General features: G+C 33.6%; 1 protein-coding gene across 6 annotated transcripts in view; it reads right to left on the reverse strand.

Moving 5' to 3' along the window:
• Nucleotides 1–27653, reverse strand: part of Dscam3 (Down syndrome cell adhesion molecule 3) — a 188613-nt gene that overhangs the window by 99797 nt on the left and 61163 nt on the right. For all 6 annotated transcript variants that reach the window (XR_011398063.1, XM_070113166.1, XM_036365031.2 and 3 more), the window contains exons 5-7: nt 12145–12306; nt 8948–9097; nt 8568–8688 (exon numbers count right to left, since the gene is read on the reverse strand). Coding sequence is in view for 5 of the 6 variants with exons in the window: in XM_070113166.1 (XP_069969267.1) it covers nt 8568–8688; nt 8948–9097; nt 12145–12306 (433 nt within the window). In the remaining variant the exon portion in view is untranslated. The remainder of the gene's footprint in view (nt 1–8567; nt 8689–8947; nt 9098–12144; nt 12307–27653) is intronic.

Genomic DNA, 27653 nt, shown 5'->3' on the forward strand with positions numbered 1-27653 from the left:
GGTGAACAAAACTATTACACTCTGTAACAACATGTTGCGAGAGTATAAAAATAAAACAAACACACATATACGCTGTACTAAAAATGTGCTCATCGGTGCGCTCTTAGCGACGGAACACCATTTATTGATATCAACCAAACACCACTGCTTTAGGGTTCTCTCCTGTACTAAATTAAACGTGGGGAAACATATGATTTTTACGGTTGCGCTGTGCAGGTGTGTGTGTGTTCACTTTAGCTCAATTGTCTTACCATTAAATTGCGCTTCGCACATGCCACGAATGTTGAATGGAAAAATACTTTGGCTTTGCTGGCGTACCTTTTTGCAAAAAGCAAACCTGTTACAGATTAAGCTTAAGCAGCATTTATTGATTTCCAAATACGTTGCCTGTCGCGTGAAATAACGAGCATATGCTGAAAAAATATGTGGTTTTGCACAAATCTTCTACCGCAGGTTATGAAATTGAGATTATAAGTATTTACTATAGGTTATTATACTCCTCATATTATATTATATAACATATTACACACAGCGTATAAAAATTGTTTTCATGTGGTGATTGTTTGTGTTTCATAAAGCTCAACTATATACAGGGTGGCTCACGAAACGTGCTACATAAACAAACTGAAATAAGATGTTTTTTAATAAATGCATTATATTTATAATTTTTTTTGTTTATTGTATAGCAAATTTTATTCTTTTTATTATTTATTTATTTTTAAAAATTATGGGCTGTAAATGACCTCCATGCTCAGCCACGCATATGCGACACCTCATAAGAAAATTACTCAGTGTGGCCTGAGGGTTGAAGTTGGGATTTCGTCAATTATCGTTTTAATGGACTGTTTGAATTTAATCAGTCTTCTGGGTTTTCTTTTGTACACCTCTTGCTTGACATAACCCCATAAAAAAAAGTCTGGTGCAGTCAGGTCAGGTGACAATGGAGGCCAACGGAAAGTGGAGTTTCCTAATATTAATTTGTTTTAAAATTTTCTACGGAGCTCCGCAATAATCGGCCTAGCTATGTGTGCAGTTGCTCCATCTTGCTGGAACCAAACGCTATTGAAAGAGATATATATTCGGCGCAGTTCTGGTTAACAAAACTCATTCAACATTTTTAAATAACGGTGCCCATTGACAGTTACTGTTACACCGTTTTCTACAAGGAAGTATGGCCCGACCATACACCTTGATGAAAATGCGCACCACCAAAAATTACATATTAAACATATACATATAAATAATATACTCACGATAGGCAGTTTACAACAGTTGATATGAGGTTTTATACCACACTTATCGGGCAATAGGTGAAGATTCCTTATGAAATTGATTAAGTATATATATTGGAGAGCCTCCTTGTCCAAGTATACTCCTGATAAAGAATTTCGGTATACATGCATACTTTATATCTAATATATATATCATATATTTAATTGTGTTTTGGCCACTAATTTTGGTAAAAGCGGTTGCGAACTTCATTAGCTTTTCTCTACTTATTATACATTGAACAGGGCATATTTAGTATGCTACGATGTTTGTAACAACCAAGAAGAAGCATCGGAGACCTATAAAGTACTTGTACATATGCATATAAATGATCGGCGTGACCAGTTGGGTCGATTTAGACATGTATATACGCGACTACTAGCCCACAGTTTTTGAGATATCGATCGAAAATTTCGCACATCATTTTTTCACCAAGAAGATACTCATTTGTCGAAAACGCTGATACAGTACAACTAAAGCATATAGCTGCCTTACCAACTGAACGATCAAAATCAAGTCCCTGTATGGAAAACTCTCTTAATTGTCAAGATGTCTTCACGAAATTTGGCACAGCTTATTACAAACCATCGCTACAATATTTGAGCATATTGTTCAGATCGGACCACTACAGCTTATAGCCATTCAAACTGACCAATCAAAAAAAAAATGTACCTGGAAATGATATTTAAGCTTTTGTGCGGCCAAAGTTAACGTTTTTTCCTGTTTTTTTTTTTTGTTACGAGAAATTTACATTTATTCTTCAGTATATACAATACATATATACATATTATGTGTACAATAAGAATGTTAATGTAATATTATACGTTGAAATTCGTGTTTCCTTCTTCCGGCTTTTTTCACTACTCGCTATTTAAATTTTATTTCCTCTCAAATTACCTTTCATATGTGAGCAGGAAAAAGGAATTCATGGCCACATTGAATTCGAATAGCCCATTGCTGGCAATGAGCAAAATATGCTGCTAAGTAAACAATATTTTATAGCCCTATCAATCTACGCCCAAAATGGTCACAAAGCAAGCATAAATGTTTTCAATAATCAACACGAAGTTGTAGTTCATAACCTACATTATTATTGAACGGAGAAGACTATCATCATTAACTTAAACTTGTTGCCTCCTATGATACAAGTATGTATTTGAATATCTGTATGATATTTTAGATTTAGAATGGGACTTCTAGAGTTGTGCATGTGCAGAACATTATTGGCTATAGCACATATGTATGTAGATGTGACCGGCTAGCAGCGAAAATAAACTAAATGTTATCATTTGCTTTTGCTGCTGCTCAAACGGCTCTTTGGTGGTGGCGAGCACATTACTTATTGGACCAGTGAACTTCACATACATATGTATAAAAACTTACATTTATAAATACAAACACAATTTGATATGCAAATATTTACAGAGAAAATTAACTTATATTAATGCCTCTAGTGAAAAGTTAATCAACACAAAACACATGTATGCCAAGCCGGTAAGGGCTTACTCAAGAGACATATAGGTACTTGTACTTGTATTTCATTATTATTCATATGAAAATATTTCTAAATGTTTGATTTGGAAAAACATCTTTTCTTATTAAAAAAACAAAAAAAAAATATAAAGCAAACTTTTATACGAAAACTCGATATATATAAATATATACATATTTTTATAATAATGCCGTATTATATCTAAATAGAAATAGAAATTTACTTAATTCAATGTAAAATGGTATGTACTAATCGACCAGATCTTTGTTAGTCGGTACTTTTAAAAGATCTTTAAAATTAACAAAAAAAAGTATTTTTAAGGTCGACAGCACACCTACTTTAATAATGCATTTTGAGATTAGAGTACGATTAAAACAAACTCTTTTTTTTCATCAAAGGCGGTTAAATACTTTTGGTAGTATACTTTACTCGTAAAACGAGTAAGCAAGGGCTAAGTGTGACTGAACATTTTATACTCTCGCAATTTTCAAGGATAAAATATCGTTAAAATATTTTTCTTCGTGCCGAAATATTTTGATTGAAGTCAACCGGAAATTCAAAAATCTGTATGTTAGATATGTGGTGGCTAGGAGAAATATTGACCCGGTTTTACCCATTTTGGACACAAGAGCACATAGGTTAAGTTATACTGGCCTGATGTCATGTCATACATAGACCTACTGGTCCTTAATAATGCCAGATGGAGGTTTAGTTTAATTATAGGTGAAATATTCGCAAAGCAGGACGACAACGCTTTTTGCGAACTTTAAGAGCGACTTGATATCTATGTTTACAAGTAATACTTCGTCTAGTCCTTGGAACAGCGAAGCAGTTAGATATTTAAGACGAGTTTTAGATAGATCTGAACATAGGCATAGGAGGTGTTCCAGCGTCACTCTCATGCCTGCTTCTCTGCCTTTTCTACATGTGTCGTCGTCGGCAGTAGGTTGTGACCTGTCTGTACTTCCTGTACTTGGTCGTAATTGGTAATTCACCTAACGCTTCCAATAATGCAGCTGATCTTGCTGCATAGCTTTCCATTGCAATGTGGAGTGGTGGTAGGTGGAGTAGCCTTTCTATTGTAGCTGTTGGAGTGGTTGTTAGCGCTCCCTTTATGCAGAAGAGAGCGAGTCGCTGTATCCGCTCCAACGGTTTTCTGTATGAAATTTTGCTAACAGCGGTCCACCACACCAAAGCACCGTAAATCAAGGTTGGCTTGATTACAGCCGTGCAACGCCTATACATGAGGCCAGATGATAGCATGTGGACCTTATAGGGCGCCACTGACATTTTTTACACTCTCCTCCGTTGAGTTTACACATCAATTAGCTATCCAAAATTACTCACAGGTACTTGGCATGTTCCTTATTTGTTAGCTTAACCCCGTTGAGCTTCGGGGGTTTCCATGTCGGGATTTTGTACTTCCTTGTAAAGAGTACCATATTTGTCTTATCGGCATTTACCTCTAGGTTGGTCGATATCGCCCATTGGTGTATGATTCTTAGAGTGTTGTCCATCACGTTACTGATTGTTTCTAAGAATTTCCCTGTCACTAGTATAGCTATTAGTTTGCTCATTAGCTACAATTTACCATAGGAGTGGTGGCAATACACTCTTCTGAGGAATTCCTGTTTGCGCTAATCTAAGCAATCTGGAATCGCTTCATACCGCGTTAATCCTCCTACAGCTCAATAGAGCTTTTATCCATGCTATGATGGCATGCAGGTAAACGATGTCGTTATTGGAGACATTGTTGAATGATTCACTTATGTTAAGAAAGACGCCCAGAATATATTTAGAGTTAGCGAGTTAAATGTAGTCTTAGTTTATGTTTGTATATGCGTGCGGTGGTTTCGATATGTTAGCCCATAGAAGCTTGTCTCTAATATAGGCGTCTAGATTTTTTTCAAATTTCTTCAGAAGAAATGAGGTTAGACTTACTGATCTATTTTCTTTCGAGTAAAGGGGGACTCTTTGCCCGCCTTCGGTATGAATACGACCCTCCTTAACATCCTTCGTATATTGTTATCAGGTAAGGCACCAACGTTTTGATATATTCTGCACCATGGCTGAAAAAATACCGTCCGTACCAGGGGACTTAAACGGTTCGAGGCCGCTGATTTCCCAAAGTATTTTGGCCTTCGTTATGATGTCGGTAAGGACGTACTCTACGCTTTCTCCTACAGGTTGGAAATTTATAGCATCCGTACGCCCTGGAAAATGTGTGTTGACCAGGTCTACCAGTGATACCTTACTGCATCCAGTACACTCTCGACATTTTTACGTAGTATCCTAGATCTTGGCTTTGCGAGTTTAATTTTTATACTCCTTCAACTCACCTTTATATGCTCTCCAGCAGTGTTCTTCATCGGCCATCTTGGTCAGTTTGAATAACTCATTAACACTACGCCTACGTGATCTGAGCTACTTGTTCCACCAAGGCCTTTTTAAAAATTTCAATAAGCGTGACTGTCCGTTCCTCACATTTCTCAAGCTTATTTACATTACCTATTACTATCTTCCTGTGTAGATCCCAGTTAGCATTCTTAGCTCTTCGAGGTAGGGCCAATATATGTTGGTTTTTCCCCCCGGTTAGCTACAGTTATGTTGCTAATCAATATAAAGTTTAGTAAAAACTCATCTCTTTCGTTGGTATTCCTGCTTCCCCATACTGTGTGGTGCGCAATGTCGTCTGCGCCACCAGGGGCCATTTAGCTTTTTCAGCCGCCTCCACCAAACCTGGAGTTCTACTGGTGGCACTTCACCATCGTGTGGCACGTAACAGGATGCAAGGAGTAGCGTCTCATCCTTGCCATCCGTTACGACTACTACAGTCGGGTCATCTGAAGAGAAATTTAGATCAATATATGAATACATACTTTTCTTAAACAGTATGGCTGTTCTCACCTGTCTGTTGCACTTAGGAAAGAGGTAAAGTATGCTGGCGACTTTATTCCAGATACCATGTTTCCCGAGGCTAACTATGGTTCCTGAACTAAAGCCGCATCGCAGCCGATCCTCTCTAAATTGAGGAGGAGTTCGGCAGAGGCGACTTTGCTTTTATGCAGGTTTATTTGAAGAACTTTCACAAGTAGACATAACTATCGAAAGAAGATTCTCTCCGCATGTCAATGATAAGTGCACATCTCAGAGAAAGAACGATATTTTTCTTAAAAAGTCTTCCATAAACACTTGGATCCAAATATTCGGCTTAAAAAATTATGGTCCGATGTCGGAATTTTCAAACGAAAGATGAAATACCTAAAACACACTACTAGTGCACAGCTTTATTTCGATAACGTCATTGGCTTTATATACCGTAAAGTCTGTAGTGATTTCGCAATTCACATAAGAATGTCGGGAGTGTGCTGGGTTACCATCCGATTTCATAAATTTGGCGAAAATGGTTTGTGAGATATGTACATTAAGCCGATTAGAAACGGGGACACGCCTAAGTTTTCAGCAGTCCCTCACTATTGCGATCCATGTATTAAAATTCAATTTTGTTCGATTTTCTTATATATATACATACTTGTATATTATATATTCCTTTAACTCTATATCTATATCGATTAGCTTTAGGTGTTTCAAACAACTGATAGTTGAACAAAACTATTATGCTTCTGCTGTTACAATTGTTCACGCTGAAAAATGTATGTAATATTATTTATAGTAGATATGTATATTGAAAAAGTATTGAACTATATGAAATAGTCTAAGTTTTACAGACCTCAAGTTTTCTAAATCTATCGCAATTTACATTTTTTGATTTGCATTTAAGGACGCTCATTTACCACCATATCAGAAAATACTTCAATTAAAAATTAAAGGGCAAGCTTTCCTGATAATATTGTAGCATTGTACTTAAAATAATGCCCTAAATGCATCAAATTGGATGATAAATTACTACTGCTCTTCCATAGTATATATATTGATTTTCGTTGTTCTAGTATATACCAGGTGTACCGGTATGAAGTTACAAATGTGTTGGGGGTTCACAACAAATGTGTACGAGCCTTAATTTTTTTTCTGTTTGGTTGGCATGACACACACATATTCAATAACCTCACAGTCATTGAACCAACAACATCATATTTTTTGATTGCGTTGAAAATGTCAAATTTTGTACCGCAAAGTGATGATTTGCCGAAAGCATTCATTTTTTGTTTCCATTTGAAGAAAAGTGCTGCAGAGTCGCATCGAATGCTTGTCGAGGCATATGGCGATCATGCTCTATCAGAAACAACAGAAGATGGTTTCAACCGTTCAGAGATAATGATTTTGATGTGAGAAAGGAAGAACGTGGAAGACCACCAAAAAAGTTTGAAGACGCCGAACTATTGTACAAGCAATACCATATTGGATGAAGATGATACTGACTTTGAACTATACTTTGATCGAAAAACGACCAGAATAGGCCAGCAGATACGGCCAAGTAATTTTGTTACCCACCAATGCACCTGCACACAAAGCAAAATCGGTTCAGGATACAATCAAAGTACTGCGCCGTATTCACTAGAGTTCCGATTACCATTTGTTTTCATCGATGGGAGATGCATTGCCTGAGGAACACTTCGATTCCTACGCAGGTAGTTAACGGATATATCAATAATTATATGAGATATAATTAAGGCAAAAAATTGATTTTTGACTTACCGGCGACTGCCTTTAGCGTTAAATACCCCGACACCAAATAACTTACCAACATAAGAATAAGTAAATTTTCATATCTATGGTGACAAAAAAAGGGTCGGCTTTAGTACACCCTCCCACGATTTCAGGGTTAAAGGGGGTGTGGTTGGATAGAGGAGATTCTCCAGATAAAGAATATATATAATTATAGCCGCCGGAAACTTATAGTTTTCGAGATAAATAAGCATTTTATTTTTACACAATTTTCGTTATATGCACAATAACAAATGGGTTCCATGTTGATAGATAATAAGTGTTGGCATATCTATTTTATATACATATATATATTGCAAATGAATTACCCCAAATACATTAACTATAATTTTGTTCGTTCTCTTCTCTTGATAAACCATGGTATTGGATTGGCCAGTGTTATTTTTATCAGAAAGAAATAGGACGCAAAAGGGATAACGACCACCCTGGTGTTGGATCGGCCAGGGTTATTTTTTTGAAGCGCGGCCGAAAGCCGCCAATGCAAATAGGAAATCTAACCAAAAAAAGTAATTTTGAAGAGGTTATATTAAACTTCATTTTCTATAACGGATATTGTTACAACTAAACAAGGTACCTTTTTTTTTGTTCGTTTTGTCGTTGAATTAGTAAATACTGTGCCTATAAGTTAATTTTGTAGAGGGTCATTGGGTATTTTATTTATTTTGATTGCTTTCATTCGTTTAGATATGGCAAGACTTATTATCTGTCAACATGGAACCCAAAAATTAACAAATTATTGTGCATATAACGAAAATTGTGTTAAAATAAAATGCTTATTTAAAACCAATATTAAAATCATTAATATAAAATAAATATGTAGAAACATTGGAGTGAAGAGTTAGTGTATAATAAGTGCATAATATAAAAGAAAAATTAACTATAAATCGAGAAATTGTAAGATAAAATTTGTGAAATTCTCAACTTAAAATGCAAATATCTCGAAAACTATAAGTTTCCGGCGGCTATAATATATATATTCTTTATCTGGAGAATCTCTCCTATCCAACCATACACCTCTTAAATCGTGGGATGGTATACTATAGTTTCCCCCGAAAAAATTCTGCAGCTAAACAATTTACGTGTTGCGTAATAATAATAACAATAGTAATAAGACACTTACGTAAATATAGGAAAAGGATTTCCCTGGATGTTGCACGGTAAATGGACATCATTACCCCGTTCCACATGTATTTCCATTACTGGCTTCTGAGTAGTACGTGGAGCAAGATTTTTACTCAGCTCTGCAAACACAACAAAAGATGATAAAAATATATATTTAATTATCTTTCATGTTGAAAATAAATACAAATTGTGCGCAAACACAGGAAAAAAAATTTAAATACCAATGAAAGAGTTTGTTATTATGTGTGTAAGTAATTTTGAACGAAGATCCCAGCTTTGCCAGCCATATATTAAAAATGCTTATATATTACATTATGTAGATAAAATTAACTTTCGGTAGTCAGTTAGACTCACAATTTCTTGCATGTATTTGCATACCTTTCACCTGCAACATTATAGCATCACTGCGCTGCTTATCCCCATTCAGTGTGTTTGTCACCAGGCAAGAAAACTTCACTAAGCTGTCCTCTGTGCGCACCGAGCGTATATAGAGATCCCCATTTGACGAAAGTACCACATAACGGCCAGCTGCATCAATAAAAACGAAAATGATGTGTAAGAGGAATAAGAATATAGTCGTCAAATCCTAAACAAATACTAAAACGAACAAGCAAAAAAAATTGTATTGTAATGTAAATTGACGTTTCTTCTCAAATTCCTATTTATAACTTAATTTTTTTTAATTATTTTAACTTTGTTCACACACATATTTAGAAAATATATGTATTCCAGATAAGCCTTATCGTCTTAAAGAAAAACAGAAAACTCGATATAGTTGCAATCCAAGGCAATACACTAAATACAGTGATCACCAAGTTTTTTTTTACCATTTCTATAGTAGGATTTTTACTTTGTTTCAATTCAGGCGTTAGTCGCGATGATATCATTTTCCTTATATCCTGTATCAAATCACACTTACAGTTATTACAAAGAAATTCGATCTAAATTTCAATAAGACTCTGACCTATATAGCGATATATATACGCTATAAAGGCAACCAGTATTTTGAAGATCTGTGCATTAGGTTAGAACTAGGGGAAGTATTGCCCCGATTTTATCAGTTTTAAGCATACGGATACACTGTCTGCATTTCACTCAGATAACTTACATATCGACATATCTATAATAAGTCGATTGATAGATATATGGATACTAGGGAAATCATTGGCCCGATTTTACCTCTTTTTTGCTAGTTATTACTATTTTTTGCTAGTTATTACTCCCTCTCTGCATTTCAATAAAATATCGGCACTAAGGTCCACATATTCGGTATATTGAAATTTTAAAAGTTATTAACCGATTTCAGTAATTTTTAGAGGTTAGATGGACTACCATGAGGGTACTATTTGTGCATAGATTTATTTTCATATCTTCATTATTGCTTGAATTTTATAATGTCAAGTGAAAAGGCCAGACAATATTTAAAATTAGATTATATGAAAAGTATGCGTGTACAATTTAGCCAATTTTAACAATATGGCATAAAAATACAAAAATAAAGTTGTGCACCAAATTGGTTTAGTAATTTCTGAGATATATGATTTCACCGTAAGGTTGGCGGTGGCACGCCCACGTAAGATGTGAAATCTAATTCTTCTGACGAATTTATTTAGTGAGTCACCGCTTTATATGCAGTTTTCAACATAATCGTTATATGCAGAATGGTTAGATAGTTATATCGCATTATCAACCTATTCAGAGTGCCAAGAAACACATGTATCAAGACACACAGACACACATGTATCAAAAATATTGTAATAAAAAAGGGGTTTTGTCATATGATACCTCTATTTTACATATATTTCATCAAAGATAGTGTATTACTTTAAGAAAATGAGGTTTTGTCAGATATCCTAATCTACAAATAGAACCCGGAATTCACTCGTCTCCTCATCCTGATCATTTATACATGTATAAATAATTCTATATCTACCCCGATTGCTTTTAGGTATTACAAACAACCGTTAGGTGAACAAAACTAATACATACTACCTTGTGCAATGTATTGTTAGAGTATCAAAAGACTGATAGAGAAAAAATTGGTTCCTGTTTCCTTACTCATAGAATAAATATTTAAAGTTAGGCAGTTTTGAATGGTAATCAGTATCGATATATTTGTGTAAAAAACAATGTCACCTACTTTTTATTGCTTCAGATCTTACAGCAATAATTTTCGATTTCAATATCTTGGTATTTACACTGACCGTCAATTGGGGAAAATAAATATGGACAACTCGCTGTAATAGCGCTTGAAGAGAAATCGTTTAACCCTTATGTTAGTAACCAACTTTACCGAGGTCTTTTAGCAACCGTGTACCGGCGTACCCACGATCTGAGTATTAGACAACGAGACTGGGGACTGGCAATATTTATAAATGCACGCGCTTGGTTTGTGCGCCGAGGTGTGTATATATGAGTGTGTGTTCAAGAGTATTTTCACAGCATAAAAGCATTTCCCAATGAATGTCAACTGCACTACATTTACGCCTCACTACACCAAACAACAGGGACACTGTAATGATCTTCAACACATCCCTTAGGTCCCAAGAGCTATCACTGCAATATACTTACACGAGTACATACAACAACAGTTTTTACTGAATCGACAAGTCAACACAAGAACGGTAAAACGTCATAATAATATGGCGGTATTCGAAGAGGCACAGTGAACAACCGAAACTGCAGCGCCAAATATAATATTACAACAAGAAAAGCCAAAGGTTTCGAGCTGAAATTTGACACCGAAATGTGCTAACATGTAAATTTATTAAACGTATTATTATTTTAAAATATATTCAATTATCTTATGATTCTGTGTAAATTTAATTAATATAGTTTGACACATTTTTTAAAATTATAAAATCGTAAAAGAATCGTAATACGTAATATATCAGGACAACGAAAACTTTGATACCCTAAACGTAAATCGGAGGCCCTAAAATATGTACATAAAATTTTCAAAACTAGCAAATAATATCACATTAACTACATATTGCTACCTATATAGGTTTTCATGTATTCACCAAAATTCTTATATTAGAAATATTTTCTTTTTGCACGTTATCGAAAACACTAATTAAGTCAAAGAGTACATCAGAATTATAAACAGATTTATAAAACTGAATATTCCTTCAAATGGCGCTGAAATCTTTGAAATTGCTTAAATTTGATTTTGAATTAAACACTGAGATTTGATATTTGGCTTCATAATGAGGGCTGAAGGTTTTAAACTTGTCGTATGGTCGATAATGTCACACGCACTTTACAAAGAGACCTTCACAAACATATCTCACGCGCAGACTCATCTACATACATAGGTATCTAGTTGCAATCGTAACTGTGTCACCTGTTACGAATACAACAAGAATAAACTGTAAAAAAAATTCCAACGCCAAAAATGCAAAAGAAAAGCTGATGCGATGGAAAATGTAGAAGTAAGAATGTTACAAGTTCCAGCGCATACACATACAAGTATATGGTGCATACATATAGAAACCATGTGTACATAAAAGCATCAGTTTATATTCAGGATTGTATGTACAAATAACAGTTTTTATACCTTATGATGTACTCACCAACATCTGATAGATCGGGCAGTAGTATCTCCTCACCGCGATGCCAGCTGGACACCTTAACATACGGTCTCACATAGTCCGGAATAGCGCACTTGATCAACGCTGAATTTCCCAAATAGACTTCGGTGTTTTCCACGTGCACATGAAACTGTCGGCGAACAACTGCAAAAAAGAAAATGATGAAAAGGCAACAACTACCAGAAGAGTGTAAAAAAACTACTATTGTGAATTGTGAATGGTTATATAATTGCTCCGATACATGTAAATACTTGTATGGGTATTTGGTCATACAAGTAAATATGTGTGCGTTTAGTTAACATCCAAGTGTAGTTGCGAGTGTGGTCACTGTTGTGAATGACACCTAGCAACATAGATACGGGCATAAAAGTGTTTTTTCTCATCCATCCGACAATTATAAAATTTGAGGTGCCTTGATGAAACTTCATATTTTAATTTCTGGCTCTTGGAATAAGAGAAATCATAGATACACCCACAAAAGGGCTTGCTGAAAAAAATACGTTAACCGTAAAACTACTAAGAAAATTGAAAACCGAATTATAAACACAGCAGTCTACAAAATAATGAAGCTGTTACCCACCAATTATTTAAAAACTCTCCTAAATAATAAACTTTTCTCATAATCATCTGGTACTACCTTTAAAATGTGAACTAAACCCGGCAGTAGTCATGACAATCCGCAATGCAACTATGTTCATTAAAAATCTTCAAAGAAAAAGATAAAGGTCAAAAGTATAAGGGATTATAATATATTAGACTTCCATATGAAAAATTAAAAATAAATAGTTTCGGCTTTACAAAACAGAATAAAACCTTACTAGCGTCATATTGAATTTTAGTAGTTAATTTCCGTACGCAACCCGATCAGCAGCAACGATCTGGGTCACATATTTAGTTATTTCTCGTGAACATTTTAGACATAAAGTTCCAATTCTAGTGTGCTACGGTAACCATATGTATGTGTGTGTCACTCTTATTCTGAATTTTTATTCCAAAGCATTGTTCCTTACTACAATACAAGAAACCATTGAAATGTTTCCATCGTTTTCACATCTAACTAAAAACGAAAAATTTTGAAAAAATATCGTTTGAAACCTCAATATTTTATATTGTTTGCTCCTTTTTAATGCCCGTAGAGTTAGTGTAAAAATTTACTTTTCTTCCTCAGTTAATATAATATTTTAAGATTGTTTGCTGTTGTAACCAAATTCGCATCAACTGATGAGTGTTAAAGCCTTAGAAACCATGTATATATGTATGAGTCACTATATTTGTGTTGATATGGGTTCCTGAGCATTCATGATAATATGGAAATAATAATAAAATATTTTAATAAAATCCAGATGGCTTGATACTGAAGAGTGGTAAAAACACTCGCTATATTGATCCAACTATATCTTAAAAATACTCAAGTCCGTTATATTAATGTATACCTTGGACAATACACTTAACAGACATTTAATTGCTTAAAAAATAATATATTTTGTAAGTTTTATTTGATCACATTTAGATATCCGGGTATAATCTAAACGACAAAATCTCTCAAAACACATACATACATCAGATTGTTCTAGGTGTATAATGAAGTAAAGACTAAGAAGGGTCATTAAGCAAACCTTTTTGTTTTTCGACATAATTTATTCGTTGAAATATAAGATCCTGTGCCAAGGCATCACTTTAGCTTATTGAACCATATACTATACATATTTGATATGCACTCTATAACTCAAATGATGCACATTTTACGTGCGTGAGTGGCAGTGACCTGAATTATAAATTATTGATGAATGATTTCAACTCTGCAAATTTACATTTATAGGTATATGGTGAAGTTCAAAACATATCATCTCATGACTTAATATACTTCCAAGTGACGTAAGAATATTTTCCGTAATGTTTAAAACACTAGAAAAGTCGGGTTGGAGTTACAAATTTGTCTATAACAAATAAGCAAATAACACAAATGTACGAGAACCTGAACGTTGCAATGTTCGAAGGCGGATGCATATACATATAAACGTGACGGTAGTAGGCAGACTATGAAACCCCAAATATAAATGTTGAATGAGCTTTAAAGCGAATCATATAGAATCGGTTGTTACGCTGCCCTTTCCCTGCTGTCGCTGGCCACCGCTTCTCAGCAAGCAAATGGCTGCTCGCAATGTTTTAAATACGTAAACAGTATTATTTTGTATATCCACATTCGCTGTTACGCTTTTTTCATTTCATGCCTTACCAATTTTACTTTTTGCTTTCGCGGCCAGTGAAAGTCAAACAAATGAAGTATCAGCAGATTTTTCACCAGTAAATTAAAATTGACGTGGGAAAAGCGCAAAAGCAAAGCAGCGTTGAGGTAAATAAAAACAAATGTGCGCATATATGGGCTTATCGGCGGAGTATCACGACATTTACGAATATTTACGAGGACTCCAAAAATAGATGAAAAACTCACTGTCACGCTGGAAATATTTTATCGCTCTTAATTGTTGCTATTTACTTTTTTTACTTGATGTGGCACATAAAGTGCATGATAAATGAACGCGAATGGCAAGTGCAATCAATTTGTTTGTGTAGATGTGTATATGTATTTGTATAGTATTTTCTGTCATATTTGTATCTGGTATTATCTATTTGTAATTTGAGCTCAACGCCTTTTGGTGATAATATTGTCAACACTGGCAAAGTAACCTCATTCTTATCAGCAGAAGCTGTGTTGCGCGGGAAAATCTTGATTAATTTCGCCTACAGGTATGCTATGGTGAAATGATTACTTTTCATGCCGCTTTGATGTCAACTTGCTTGTTGACTAAGAGCTAGGGAATAACGTTGACTAAAAGCGGACTCAACAGCCCAGCAACCAACAAAAAATATCACGGCAAACACGCAAGCATTTTGACATATAAGAAAATTAATCTTCTAAGTTCTCTGGTTGTACACTCTTTACAGTGTACGATACTAATAACTAAACGCAAAGGATTGGGAAATAAAATAAAGCAAATAATAAAATTGTAAACTAAAATTAAATAATTATAAAACACCAGTTTGCGAAATAAAAGTGTAAAATAAATTTTTGTAAGGCAAGGGTTTCGAAATTAAAGTATTATATTAAATAAGATCCATTTTTTCTAAAGTATTACCGGCACGAGTATTAAGTGGAAGTGAGTGAGTATGCATTGGTCTTTCGAGCCTTTCTGAAAGGCCCTTATGATGACAAAATAAAAAAATACATTATTATTAAAAAGTGAATAAGGAAAATATGTATAAAGTTATATGGTGGTTATGAAAAAATATATATATAAATATTAAAATAAATAATACATAGCTATAAACAGTGAGCTAACGGATTAAACAAGTGAAAAAACAAAACCTGTAACAATTTAAAAAGCAAATTATTATAAACACTCGCGAAATCAACTAAAATACAAAAACAAAATCAGTAAAACTGCAAGCGGGCGCGATACAATAAACAGTAACACGGAACAACGAGGGAGAACGTCACCAAAGAGAAAAATAGTTGGGGGCATGTTAGGCAAAACACAAAAAAACGCAAAAAAATCATAAGTATACCCAAAAACCCTTGGCGGAACAATATGTAAGTCTACTCCAATTATCTTATATTATATTATATATAAACAATTAAGAAAGTTCTAAGTTCGGGTGTAACCGAACATTTTATACTCTCGCAAAGATCAAAGCCCGGGAAATCACTTCAGGTGTTGGCAAAATTATATATTGAAGGATATATTGATCCGATTCAACCCATATTTGATACAAAACATACTATTATCGAGAGTTTCTTTTATTTATTTTATTATATGAATTTCAATTACATATCTTACACATTAATCGATATTTTCGGTAAACAATCAACTATAGGCACTGGGGTCCACATATTCACTACCTAGGGGCTTGAACAGTTTTGATTTGGAAAATTTTTGGTCACAAGGTGGCATACTCTAAACGCATTATTCACGCAAAGTTTTGCGCCGATACAATTGTTGTTGCTTGATTTGCATAGTGGAAAGTAAAAGAATCAGATGGAATCTAAAATGGTGTTATGTGGGAGAAATGTCACCCGGTTTCTCCCATTTTCACACTGTCGATAGAGGTGCAAAAAACATCTGTTCTCAGTGAATTACTTATAATAGCTTTAGAGGTTTAAGAGATATTAAACCTATTAGTAGCGGGACCACGCCCACTTTTTAAAAAAAATTTAAACAGCTAATGCCCCTCCCTCATGTGATCCTGTATACCAAATAACAATCTTATTTCTTATTGTGGAGATTAGTTATGGCAATTTATTTGTTTTTGATTAATTACGTTTTGTCGGCGTGTCAGTGGTTTACTGATTATCTATCTGCAATACCAACCGTCTTACGGTACCAAGAAACATGTGTACCAAATTTTATACAGATATCTCAATTTTTACTCAAGTTACAGCTGGCGGACGGACCGACAGACGGGCGGACAAACAGTCATCCGAATGTTAACTCGTCTTTTCATCCTGATCATTTAAATATACATACCTATAACTTAATATCTCACTCGATTAGTTTTAGGTGATACAAACAACCGTTAGATGAACAAAACTATTATACTCTGTAGCAACATGTTGCGATAGTATAAAAAGAAACGCTATTTCGTTATGTACCCGTAGAACTTCCGAACCACAGCTCGGAAAGACGTGAAAATGTGCAAAGTTATTCCTGCAGAGGCCTGTAGGCCTTTTTTACAGACTTTGATTTTGCAATATATGTGTATATGTACACATATGTAAACTAAGATTTTAAATCAATTAAAGTTATAAAGGTCATGTAGAGCCGCTACTCCTCCTCTATGAGTAGTAACAAATCAAAGAGAAGACCTAAATACAAGCATATTTCTAAAAGTAACAGTGTACTTTACAGAAATTTTTGGAGGTTTGATCAATCACCGTCCTTCCGGGATATGTTTACAGCCGTTTAGAAACACAAAAAATTTCCACCGATTCATGAAAATATTTGTTATTCTATTCTAGAAAATATTTGTGCAGCGACATTACCCGATGCCGCTTTGCTACAAAGGGAGCAATCTCTAGTAGCAAGAAAAAAATCTACAAAATCTCAGCACTCAATATGAAATAGCAGAGCGAGTAGACAAAAAGAAAGCTAAGCAAAAAAGTCATCAACATGATTAAAACAAAAACTTTTTTAAACCCTTAGCCAGTAACAACTGTTAATAAAAGTCAAACATTCATGTCCAATGAAACAAACCAATGGCAATCATCATGTGTTATATGCAAAGGGGGTCACAAAACTAGATCTTGCGAGATATTTAAGAAAATGATATGAAAAAAAAACAAACGCAATATTTTCCGACAGCACAAAAGTTGTATCAGCTGTCTGTCCAATTGTCATGTGACAAAAGACTGTGAAAGCAAATTTAATTGTACAAGTATTTACTGTCAACGACGACATCGTTCAGTGCTTCATATTACCAATTTCAAAAATATGAAGCAAAATCATATTCATTAAACCACCGGGTTAGTCGCGACGAAAATGGTTAGGAACAAGCATGTTGCTCAAAAGCAGCGAAAATTCAAGCTCTTCATTCAGAGAATGAAAGCAAAATTCTTTTGACCCTTCACCCACTGCGGTTGCCTCTATTGAATATAGAGGAGATTTATTTAAACTAAGAGCATTAATTTATCAAGGCTCACAAATATCATTCATATCATCTAAATGGCTAAAATTGACAGTTAAAAATCCTAATTTTCAAATATCGAAAATCATCCAAAATTCCAAAAATAAAATATGTCTAATTACCATAGTATCTCAAAATGCGGATGAAAGAATAGATTCCTAAGACATCGTTCTACCGCAACTTACAAATTTGCTTCCAGGTTATGAAGTAAACAAAAACCATTGGGAAAAGCGCTAACAACTCAAATTACCAGATCCAAACTGCCATAAACCATCACAAATCGACAATAATATGACAGTGATCCATCTTTCGATAGTGGCCAGATGACAACTTAGGTTGAAAATATTTCAAATGAATATTTAAATAATTAGCTGAGAAAGTTCTGGGAAGTAGAAGAGCTTCCTCAGATCATTCAGCCATCACAAGAAGATCAGGCGTGCGAAGAAGTCCACAACAACCTGAAACGAACAATGTCGTTATGTAATGCGACTTTCATTAAATGTGCTTATGATAATGTAATGCAATAATATATCGACCTAAATCATATGGAAGAAACACAACCATATGAAAGAATTTTAAAATACAGATATTTATCTTTTTATCTTCCACATCATGGAATAGTGAGGCCAGATAAAATAACAACAAAAGTACGAGTGATTTTTAATGCCTCAAAATGTACAAGCTCAGGCAAATCCACTCAATGATGTACTATATACTGCTCCAACATTACAACCTGGTTGATGTAGAAAAAAGGTATAGACAAATATTAGTTCATAAATATTACCAAGCTTTCCAGCGCCTAATCTCTCGTAACTCGGTTAGTAGTCCAATCCGCGACTACAAACTGAACACAGTTACTTTGGCATCAATTGCGCAACCAGTTTAGCCATTAGGACATTGCATGAAGTGGCAAAAACCTGTGAAACAAATTTGCTTTTAGCAACTTCTGTGCTACATAAACAAACATATGTTACGTGGGCGATATACTATCAGGTAGCTACAGTCTCTCATTAGTTTGCGAATCACTATCTCTAAAAAAACATAAAAAAGGAAGACTTATTAGATACAAACTTCCTTAAATTTAAAAAAGACTGTACAACAAAAACCTTAGGAATTCAATGGAATGAGATATCAGATCAATTCTCATATACTATTAAGTTAATATCTGCAATGTCCGCCATAACCAGAAGACAAATACTCTCCTCGGTGGCAAAACTTATCGACCCTGCAGGATGGCTTTCGCTAATAATGATACAAGCAAAAATCCTCATTCAAGAAGTGTGGCAAGATGGCAGTGAAAGAGATGAGCATATAAAACCTAATAGTTTAACAAATGGTTTCAATTTGCTAATAATTTACATACAATATCAGGAATTCGAATGCCTCGATGGGTAATTTTCGCCCCTAACAATTATGTAAAATTATACGGACGTTAACAAAATAACGTCACATCTTTTGGTAGCCAAAGCCAAAGTTGCACCCTTGAAAACACTAAGCCTGACACGGCTTGAACTGAGTGCTGCCCTTCTTTTAGCAAAATTAGTTGTAATTGTCCAAATTCATCTTAAATTAACCGATAATAAATTCTATATTTTGTGAGACTCAGAAATCGTTTTAGCTTTGTTAGAAAATCCATACTATTCTTGAAAGACTTATGTATCCAATCGTATATCACAAATATTGGACTTAGTTGGCCCAGCAAAATGGCAACATGTATCACGCGCAAATAACCCTGGGGATATTGGAACAACAGGCTGCAAACTATTGTACTTCACTACACTACACTACACTTTGGTGGAACAGTCCATCGTGGCTAACAGAATCCCACGAATCATGGTCAAAATCTCTAGTTCGCAATATAATTCCTCCGGAAATTCGAAAGTTTCAATACCATGCACGATGATGATGATATATTGAATAAATTCTCTTCATTTTCTAGGGCACTAAGAGTAATTACTTATATGCACAAATTCATCCAAAGACTTAAATAATATTATATATTAAAAGATTACCAAATTATTCTGCCCAACTCAACACAACAACTCACGCACTCAAATCTCCAAACTATTAAGGTCTGTCTTATATCAGTAGTAAGAACAGCTTACTTCTCACATTGAACCCATTCTTGTACTCAAAAGGATTGATGGATTGATCCATTCAAATGGAAGACTGGTGAACTCCAGGCTCAGTTACAATGAACGACATCCCATAATTATCGCCGAGAAATACTACATTATACTTAACATTTCTTCATCAGCATAGTTACAAGATGAACATCGGTTGATGTAGCAATCGGTCCGACAATAATTTTATATCCCGCGACTAATGCCACTAATAAACAAGAAAAAACGTTAGCTTCCGCTGCACCAAAGCTATAATATCCCTTACAATCCTTATTCCCATAGAAAAGGACGTAGAGAAAATCGCCAATCCCATGCGGAAAGCGACACATTTTTCAATTTCCGTCCGAGATAAACCGAACGTCGTACACTCTTTAAAGTGAACTAATAATTAAATATAAAAGATTTCAATAAAAGCTTTGAAATAAAATATTGTAAATAATAAGATTATAAACTAAAACTTGTGAAATAAGCTATTGTAAATTATTAGATTATAAACTAAAGGTTGTGAAATAAATAATTATAAAACACCAGTTTGCGAAATAAAAGTTGGTAAAACAAGGGTTTCGAAATTAAAGTATTATATTAAATAAGATGCAATTTTTCTAAAATACTACCGGCACGAGTGTTAAGTGAAAATGAGTGAGTATACATACTGTATAAATTTAAAATGAAGAGCTTGTTTATACTTGTAATGAATCCTTGTTTTTAATGCCAACACTGAAACTCCGGGGGCGTTTGCAAAGAAAATCAACTTAGTAAATAACGGACAACCTAATGTATATACATACATCATCCGCTAATCTTTGAATCATGTTAATTGAGAAGGGACATGACTTGTCAGAGAAAGACATCAATTTATCATATGTAAGTAAGAAATTTATTTCTTTGGTTTTGTTTGATTATCATAAGGATATAACCATCCTGTGCATCCATGTAAAATTGTTCTCACTCAAGAACTGAAGCCAAGAACCTGTATAGTAGTAGTTGTGGTAGTAGTAGCAGTTGATCTTGAGATTCGATAATTTCAAGGAATTGTGACATTAAATGGTCTTCAAGAAGTTGTGATTTAACATCATTAGACTACTACTTGTGGGGTTATTTGAAGTCATTGGTCTTTAGCAATAAACCAGACTCTCTTCATACTTTAAAAGTCAATATTAAACGTGCTATTCATGACATACGACTTGATTTAGTGGAAAAAGTACTCAAAAATTGGGTTCATTGAATTTGTTCCTGTAAAATAAGTTGTGGAGGCCATTTGAATGACGTTATATTCAAAGCCTAATTATATCAATTGTACTTCACATTAAATAAAAAACATTTGAATTTCTTTCTGTTTTTTTTTTTAATCATGTCACTCTTATTGGAAAACCCTGTATAACTTGTATAACTTATATTAAACAAGTAAGGAAGGAAGTATGTTGCGAAAGAATTAAACATTCCATATTCAATGAAATCGTAAATAAATTACAATCAAATTTGGTATCTTCTTGACTTATATGGAAGGCCATAAACTTAGACTCAGTTTTATTGTTATATTAAAAACACCTTCACTGAGATATATGTATGTGATACTATCTCGACTGATCGGGGTTAAATCTTATATAAATTGAGTTGATGATAAACCACATAATTTTTAAGAAAACTTGTCTACTTAATTTCATTAATGTATCACATTTTAACCAACGGCAGTCATTATATGGAGTATATTGGGACATATAACGACATATTTGACATAAAACTTGTTAGAAAAACGAAATTTATTATATGCAGTATAATTCAGATGTTTTCCTTATACCTATACCTAATTCGTATATTAAATTTCACCTATTTGGTTATAGCACATACTTGAGTTAACTAGATTGATTTAAACACGACACGAAGCACAATATACTTGTAGTAATGAAACTGAGTGAGTCTATGATCAAAAATGTAGGTTAATACGATACCAAATATGATTGTAATGCGCGGTACGTCGAATAATGAATGTACATACATATCTCACAATCCATACAAGTTAGATAGACCCAACTTTTGAGGGTTAATTATTTTGACATTTCCTCATACAGTGTGAAAATTAAATTGAATGATAACCACGCATATAACTTTATTTGTATGAATTTTGGCGTACGAACTTAAATGTAATTTACATTTTACATATCGCGCTTCGAATTAGTTGTATTTCTAACGCTAGTACGAGTATTACTGATAGAAGCGACTGGTATCTTTTCCTGAAGAAGAGTGCGCACTACTTGTTACGAAGATTCCATTCTGAATTGGCGTTCAGATCATGGTCGAATCCCTGTAATTGCCACATAGTATAAAGACGAAATTATAAGAGAATATTTTTTTAAGATAAATTAGCTGCAAATCATTCAAACCAAACATCAATAACATAGTCTCAGTCAACGTGTGACACCTGCTACAAGCATATATCGTCTACCAACATATTTTCTGAGTCAAATAAGGACAATTTCCACGCCCATAACATAACAGCTATAATCGGAAAAATATAAAGTGTCATAACTAAGATTCTCAATACATAAAATACAAAACTGTAATTCAATACAACGAATCGCATTGGGAGGGCATTTGTGGTTGGCAAAAAGGTGGGCGTGATCCCGCCCTTTTATAGGTTTAATATAGACATCACGCAAAGTACAAGAGCCATATTAACCAAATTTGCTTTGGACAAATCTTTTCGACATCTCCTCTAATAGTGTGAAAACGGGTGACCTACCAACTCTACATATAACCGTTAAGTTGAAAACTGCTAAAAGTTAAAAAAAAATTAATAAATAAATGCGTCAGAGACAAAAAATTTTATACCCGCGATGACACAAAAAAGTGCCGAAAGTGGTCAAAGTGAAAGTGCCAGTGTCGAAAAAGGTTAATGTCCGTATTGGTTAATATGTGTGGCATTTCACAGAATCGTTATACAAGAATAATATATAAGTTAATCAGATACCAAATATGATAGTAATCCATTTACGGTTTCGTCGAATAAAGAATGTTTAATTCTTTCGCAACATTTTTTAATGTAAACTTTGAAAGTATTTCGGGCCTTTGACATATTGCGTGAGTATAAATCGAATACAGGAATTTCTTTCGTCGATTTCATATTTTTATTTTTTTATTCTTGATCATGTTTAAAATGTATGCTGGTCCATATGGACCAGATGGTTTAGTGGTGGTATGGTTTAGTTATTATTGAAAATCACATTAACGTATAAAATTTGATGACAAATGTTGTTAAATCGACTAAGTTCTGACAAGGATTGTTAGTCCCGACGTAGAGCCTCAGTATACAATTAGCACAAGTTGGTCAATGTGAGTGGGCTTTTCCTGGCTGCGTATTCGCCAGATCAGAGAATTGTCGGTTTCACATCATGCAAAATAGTCTCCATTAATTTAAAATTAGCTACAGCTAATGTCCTGAATAGTTGGCAGTAATAGTAGCCAGTAGCACCTCTCGACGCCATCCACTTCGAACAATAATTCTTGAGCAGCCTTGTTTTGAAATGAGGCCAACATCTTTAATCCTTTCTATCCGATATTCCTGTTCCATCACAAGCGGAGCCCAGAGTTGCAAGTATAAATGTCGAAGAAAATTTTTAATGCCTTCGTTTTCGTGTCAACGTGATGACATTTTTTATATTCTTATACTTGTTATGATTCTAAATTAAGCGGCCAAAGATTTGCTGCAGAGATATTGCGGGAATAGATGCCTTCTCAAGAGTTCACATCAGCGGCTACTATCTGAGTTATCTTCATAGCATAAGGGTTGTTTCCGACCGATAAATAACATTTACTTATATCTAAATATTTATGTAGCCAGAATATCGTGCCTTAAATTTTTATGAGCACCAAATGCAGTACCAAGCGCAGTTACTTTTCTTCTTATTTTAGGCATCTTTATTATAAACGAGTTTCGCACGATTTTCGGCATGCGTGAGTTAAGCTGCACCGAAATGTGTACTCTTAATTGATACCATTTTCTACAATCAACGGCGTCGGCCACATGCTCGCTCGTAAGACGAGATCTTTCGCGAAATACCATTGAATTATGGTCAAAGGTACTGTGAAATCATAAGAAGGTGCTGAATAAACTTGACAGTACAATTGAATTGAAGTGGATATTTGCAATAGTTTGCACGTAAACTCAATTAAAAGAAATTTTCAAATACGCAAAAAGACTACGTGCTTTTCGTCTATCTCAATAACATTATTCTTCGTTGTCGAATTGTTAAATTTCGTCGTACTTTGCATTCGGTGAGAAACTGTGTTTCGTATGTGAATTTCGGTTGAAGTAGAATCGTATGTGTAGAAAATTGTACACAAAGCAAAGACCGCATTAAAGAGGTGTTAGGAAGAATACATAAAGCGTGCGAATCGGATTTTGAACAGTGTGAAACTCAGAGAATCGACGTTGTGAGTATTTGTTAGCAGTGCATTATATATCAGATCTGCCAACATTATGGCGGGCGACACTGAAATCGCGGATGAAAGCGGTAAAGTTTTTAAATGTCACTCAAATTTGAGAGTACCTAAAATAGTGATTTGTTTAGTGTGCGAATATGTGTATCATGTTAATGACTTTAATCGGTTATCCAAAGGAAAAGGCAAATTTATAAGTGAAATGTTCGTAATATGTCCAGAGCACCATGGTAATATAACCTCAGACATAGATAATGTAAACATTGAATTGAACGAAGAGGCGAGATTGCTAATTACAGGAATAAAGTTATACGAAAAAGAAAAATGTAAGGAAGATATTAACAAAAGCATTACCTCAAGTCTTACCAAGGATACATTACTGCTGGACAACACAGTAATCGAAGATGATTTAGCTCTGCTAAGAGTAGAAAACGAGCTATTAAAACAGCTCAATCAAGAAATACAAGATAAAAATGCGCTTCTACAGGAATTACTTGCACGCAAAAATAATAATATAATTAACCAAGATGTAACCAGTTATGCTGATAACATTAAAAAAGATAACAGCAGCACTAGAGAGGTTGTTCCTGATATTATTGTTAAAGTCAAATATAATAATAATACTAAAACTCTGGAACATGTAAGAAATAAGATCCTAGTTGATATTGCAGTTCCAATTAAAATAAATTTTGCTAACAAGAATGGAGAAGTAACGAATAAATGCCAAATAAAATAGATGTAACAAGAACTACTACTCTATTAAGTGAAAAAATGGATAAGGACTATATTTTAGTATAAATGCAAAAACAGTGAAACTACCAAGAGTGAAAATACATGATGTACAAAATGACATGAGTATACAAGAAATAGAAGAGGACATAAAAAACAGAAATTCAGTTATGTTTAGTGATAATTTCTCCTTAATATCTGATAACAGAAATGCTAGTAAACAGAGAATTATAATAATGGAAATCTCCCCTGGAATTTATGAAAACATTGCCAAAAATAATTACAAATTATTTCTCAAAATGAAAATGACACATCAGGCTGTGAGTATATCAATCATAAAATTCAAAAATTACTGAAAGAAACAATTTACCGTTAGGTAAAAAACCGGGTAAAGTAGTTTGATTTCATTAGCTGGTGATACATATTTTATCCTCAAGTGCAAACAGGAAGTAATTTTTATTAAGCGATTTAAATGGAAGACTTTTGTGAATATAAAGAAGCAAATAATATAGAAAGATAAGTGAATAGTATGCAAGAGTTGAATAAAATATTGTTGCCAAGTGATATGCATATAATACAACTAAATGTCAGAGCTTTATAATCTAACCATAGTAATGTTGAAGTGTTGATTAAAAATATGGGTAATAAACCAAATGTAATTGCATGCTCTGAAACATGGAACTCTAGCATCATTTAAATACATATTATAATAAAGGAAGTATCAACAAAGCCAATGGAGGGGTTATCTACGTAAAATCGTCTCTGATACAAGAAACTAAGACAGAGGAGATAGGATCCTGTAAAATACTAACAACTACTATTCAAACTGTAAACGATTCATATATTAAAATCTCAGGATTATACAGAAGTCATGATATAACTAAAGAAAATTGTATTAAAGATTTCTACAATTATTTAGTCCGTTGTAAAAAAATTTAATACCACTGTATAGTTGGAGATTTTAATATTGATATACTGAAATCATAATAATTCTACTACATTTTTTAACAAATCTATTAGAAGCAGGCTATATTCCTTGCTTTAGTGGAATTACCAGACCTAATTCTAAAAACATGGAAGGCTCCTGTATTGACAATATATTTGTTAAATCGTCAATAATGAGTATAAAATCTTATACATACACGAATATCTTTACAGACCATTATCCAATCCTGATATCAATAGATTTGAAAAGCGAAAAAAGAAAAACTAATTACAAGAAGACTATAGATTATAAAAAACTAAATACACTGAGTCATAGTACTGATTTGACAAATATATTAGAAATACAGGATACAAATCAAGCTTTGGAAACATTGATACATGAAATAAAGAATTTAACAAATAAAGCTATAGTAAAAAATAGCGGCAAGAATAAAAAGAAAGACGATATTCCAAGAAATAACTGGATAACTAAGGGAATCATTATATCTTGATATAAAAAAGAAACTTTATATAATATAAGGAAGTTAAATAAAAATAATGTAAATACTAAAAAGGAATATAATCAATATTGTAAAATGCTAAACAAAGTCATTAAATGTGCTAAAATATAATTAAATAAAGTTCAAATATAAATAATAGCAAAAAACTATGGCAATACTTAAATATAAAGTTAAGTAGAAATGAAAAAAATTAAACTAAAATTGAATGTCTAAATGTAAGCGATAAAATAGTAACGACTACAGAAGATATTGCAAATACATTGAATGAATTTTTTAGTGAAGTAGGTATCAAATTAGCTAATAATAAGGGGTTAGATAAAATGATAATAAACAATGCGTCAAATGGCATTCCACATAATAGTAAATCGATCTTTATACAACCGATAACTGAGTATGAAATCTTAAAAGCTATAAATAAAATGAAAGACAAAGCGGGTGGAAGAGATAAGATTAGTACTAAGATAACAAAAAACTTAGATCACTAAGTTAGCCAGCCTCTCGAATATATTTTTAATCTATGTATTTCTAAAGGAATTTTGCCAAAAGCTCTGAAATCAGCGCTGATAGTACTGATTTTTGAAACAGGTAAAAAGGATAATCCAAGTAACTATAGACCGATGTCTTTGATATCTAATATAGCTAAATTGTTTGAAAAGCTGATACATAAAAGAATATACGATTTAATGGAGAAGTGCAATATTTTCTCAGATAGGCAATATGGTTTCCTAAAGAACAAAAGTACATCAGATGCACACTCTTATATTACTAGTTACATATATGAAAATTTGTATAAATATAATAAAACTGCCATAGCTTTCCTAGACCTAGCCAAAGCGTTCGAAACAGTGAACCACAAGATACTAATAGATAAATTAGAAAAGTATGGTATAAGATGGATAGCACTTGACTTAATAAAAGATTATCTGAGTGAAAGAACTCAAGTAACTAGATATAGAGATAGTGTAAGTAGCGATAAATAGGTATATAAAAATAAGTGTGCCTCAAGGTACAATCCTAGGTCCACTTTTTTTTTGTATTGTGTAATAATGATATATTTAAATATATAGAAAGAGGG

This window comes from Bactrocera oleae, chromosome 2 (genome assembly GCF_042242935.1).
Source record: "Bactrocera oleae isolate idBacOlea1 chromosome 2, idBacOlea1, whole genome shotgun sequence".
Lineage (NCBI taxonomy): Eukaryota > Metazoa > Arthropoda > Insecta > Diptera > Tephritidae > Bactrocera > Bactrocera oleae.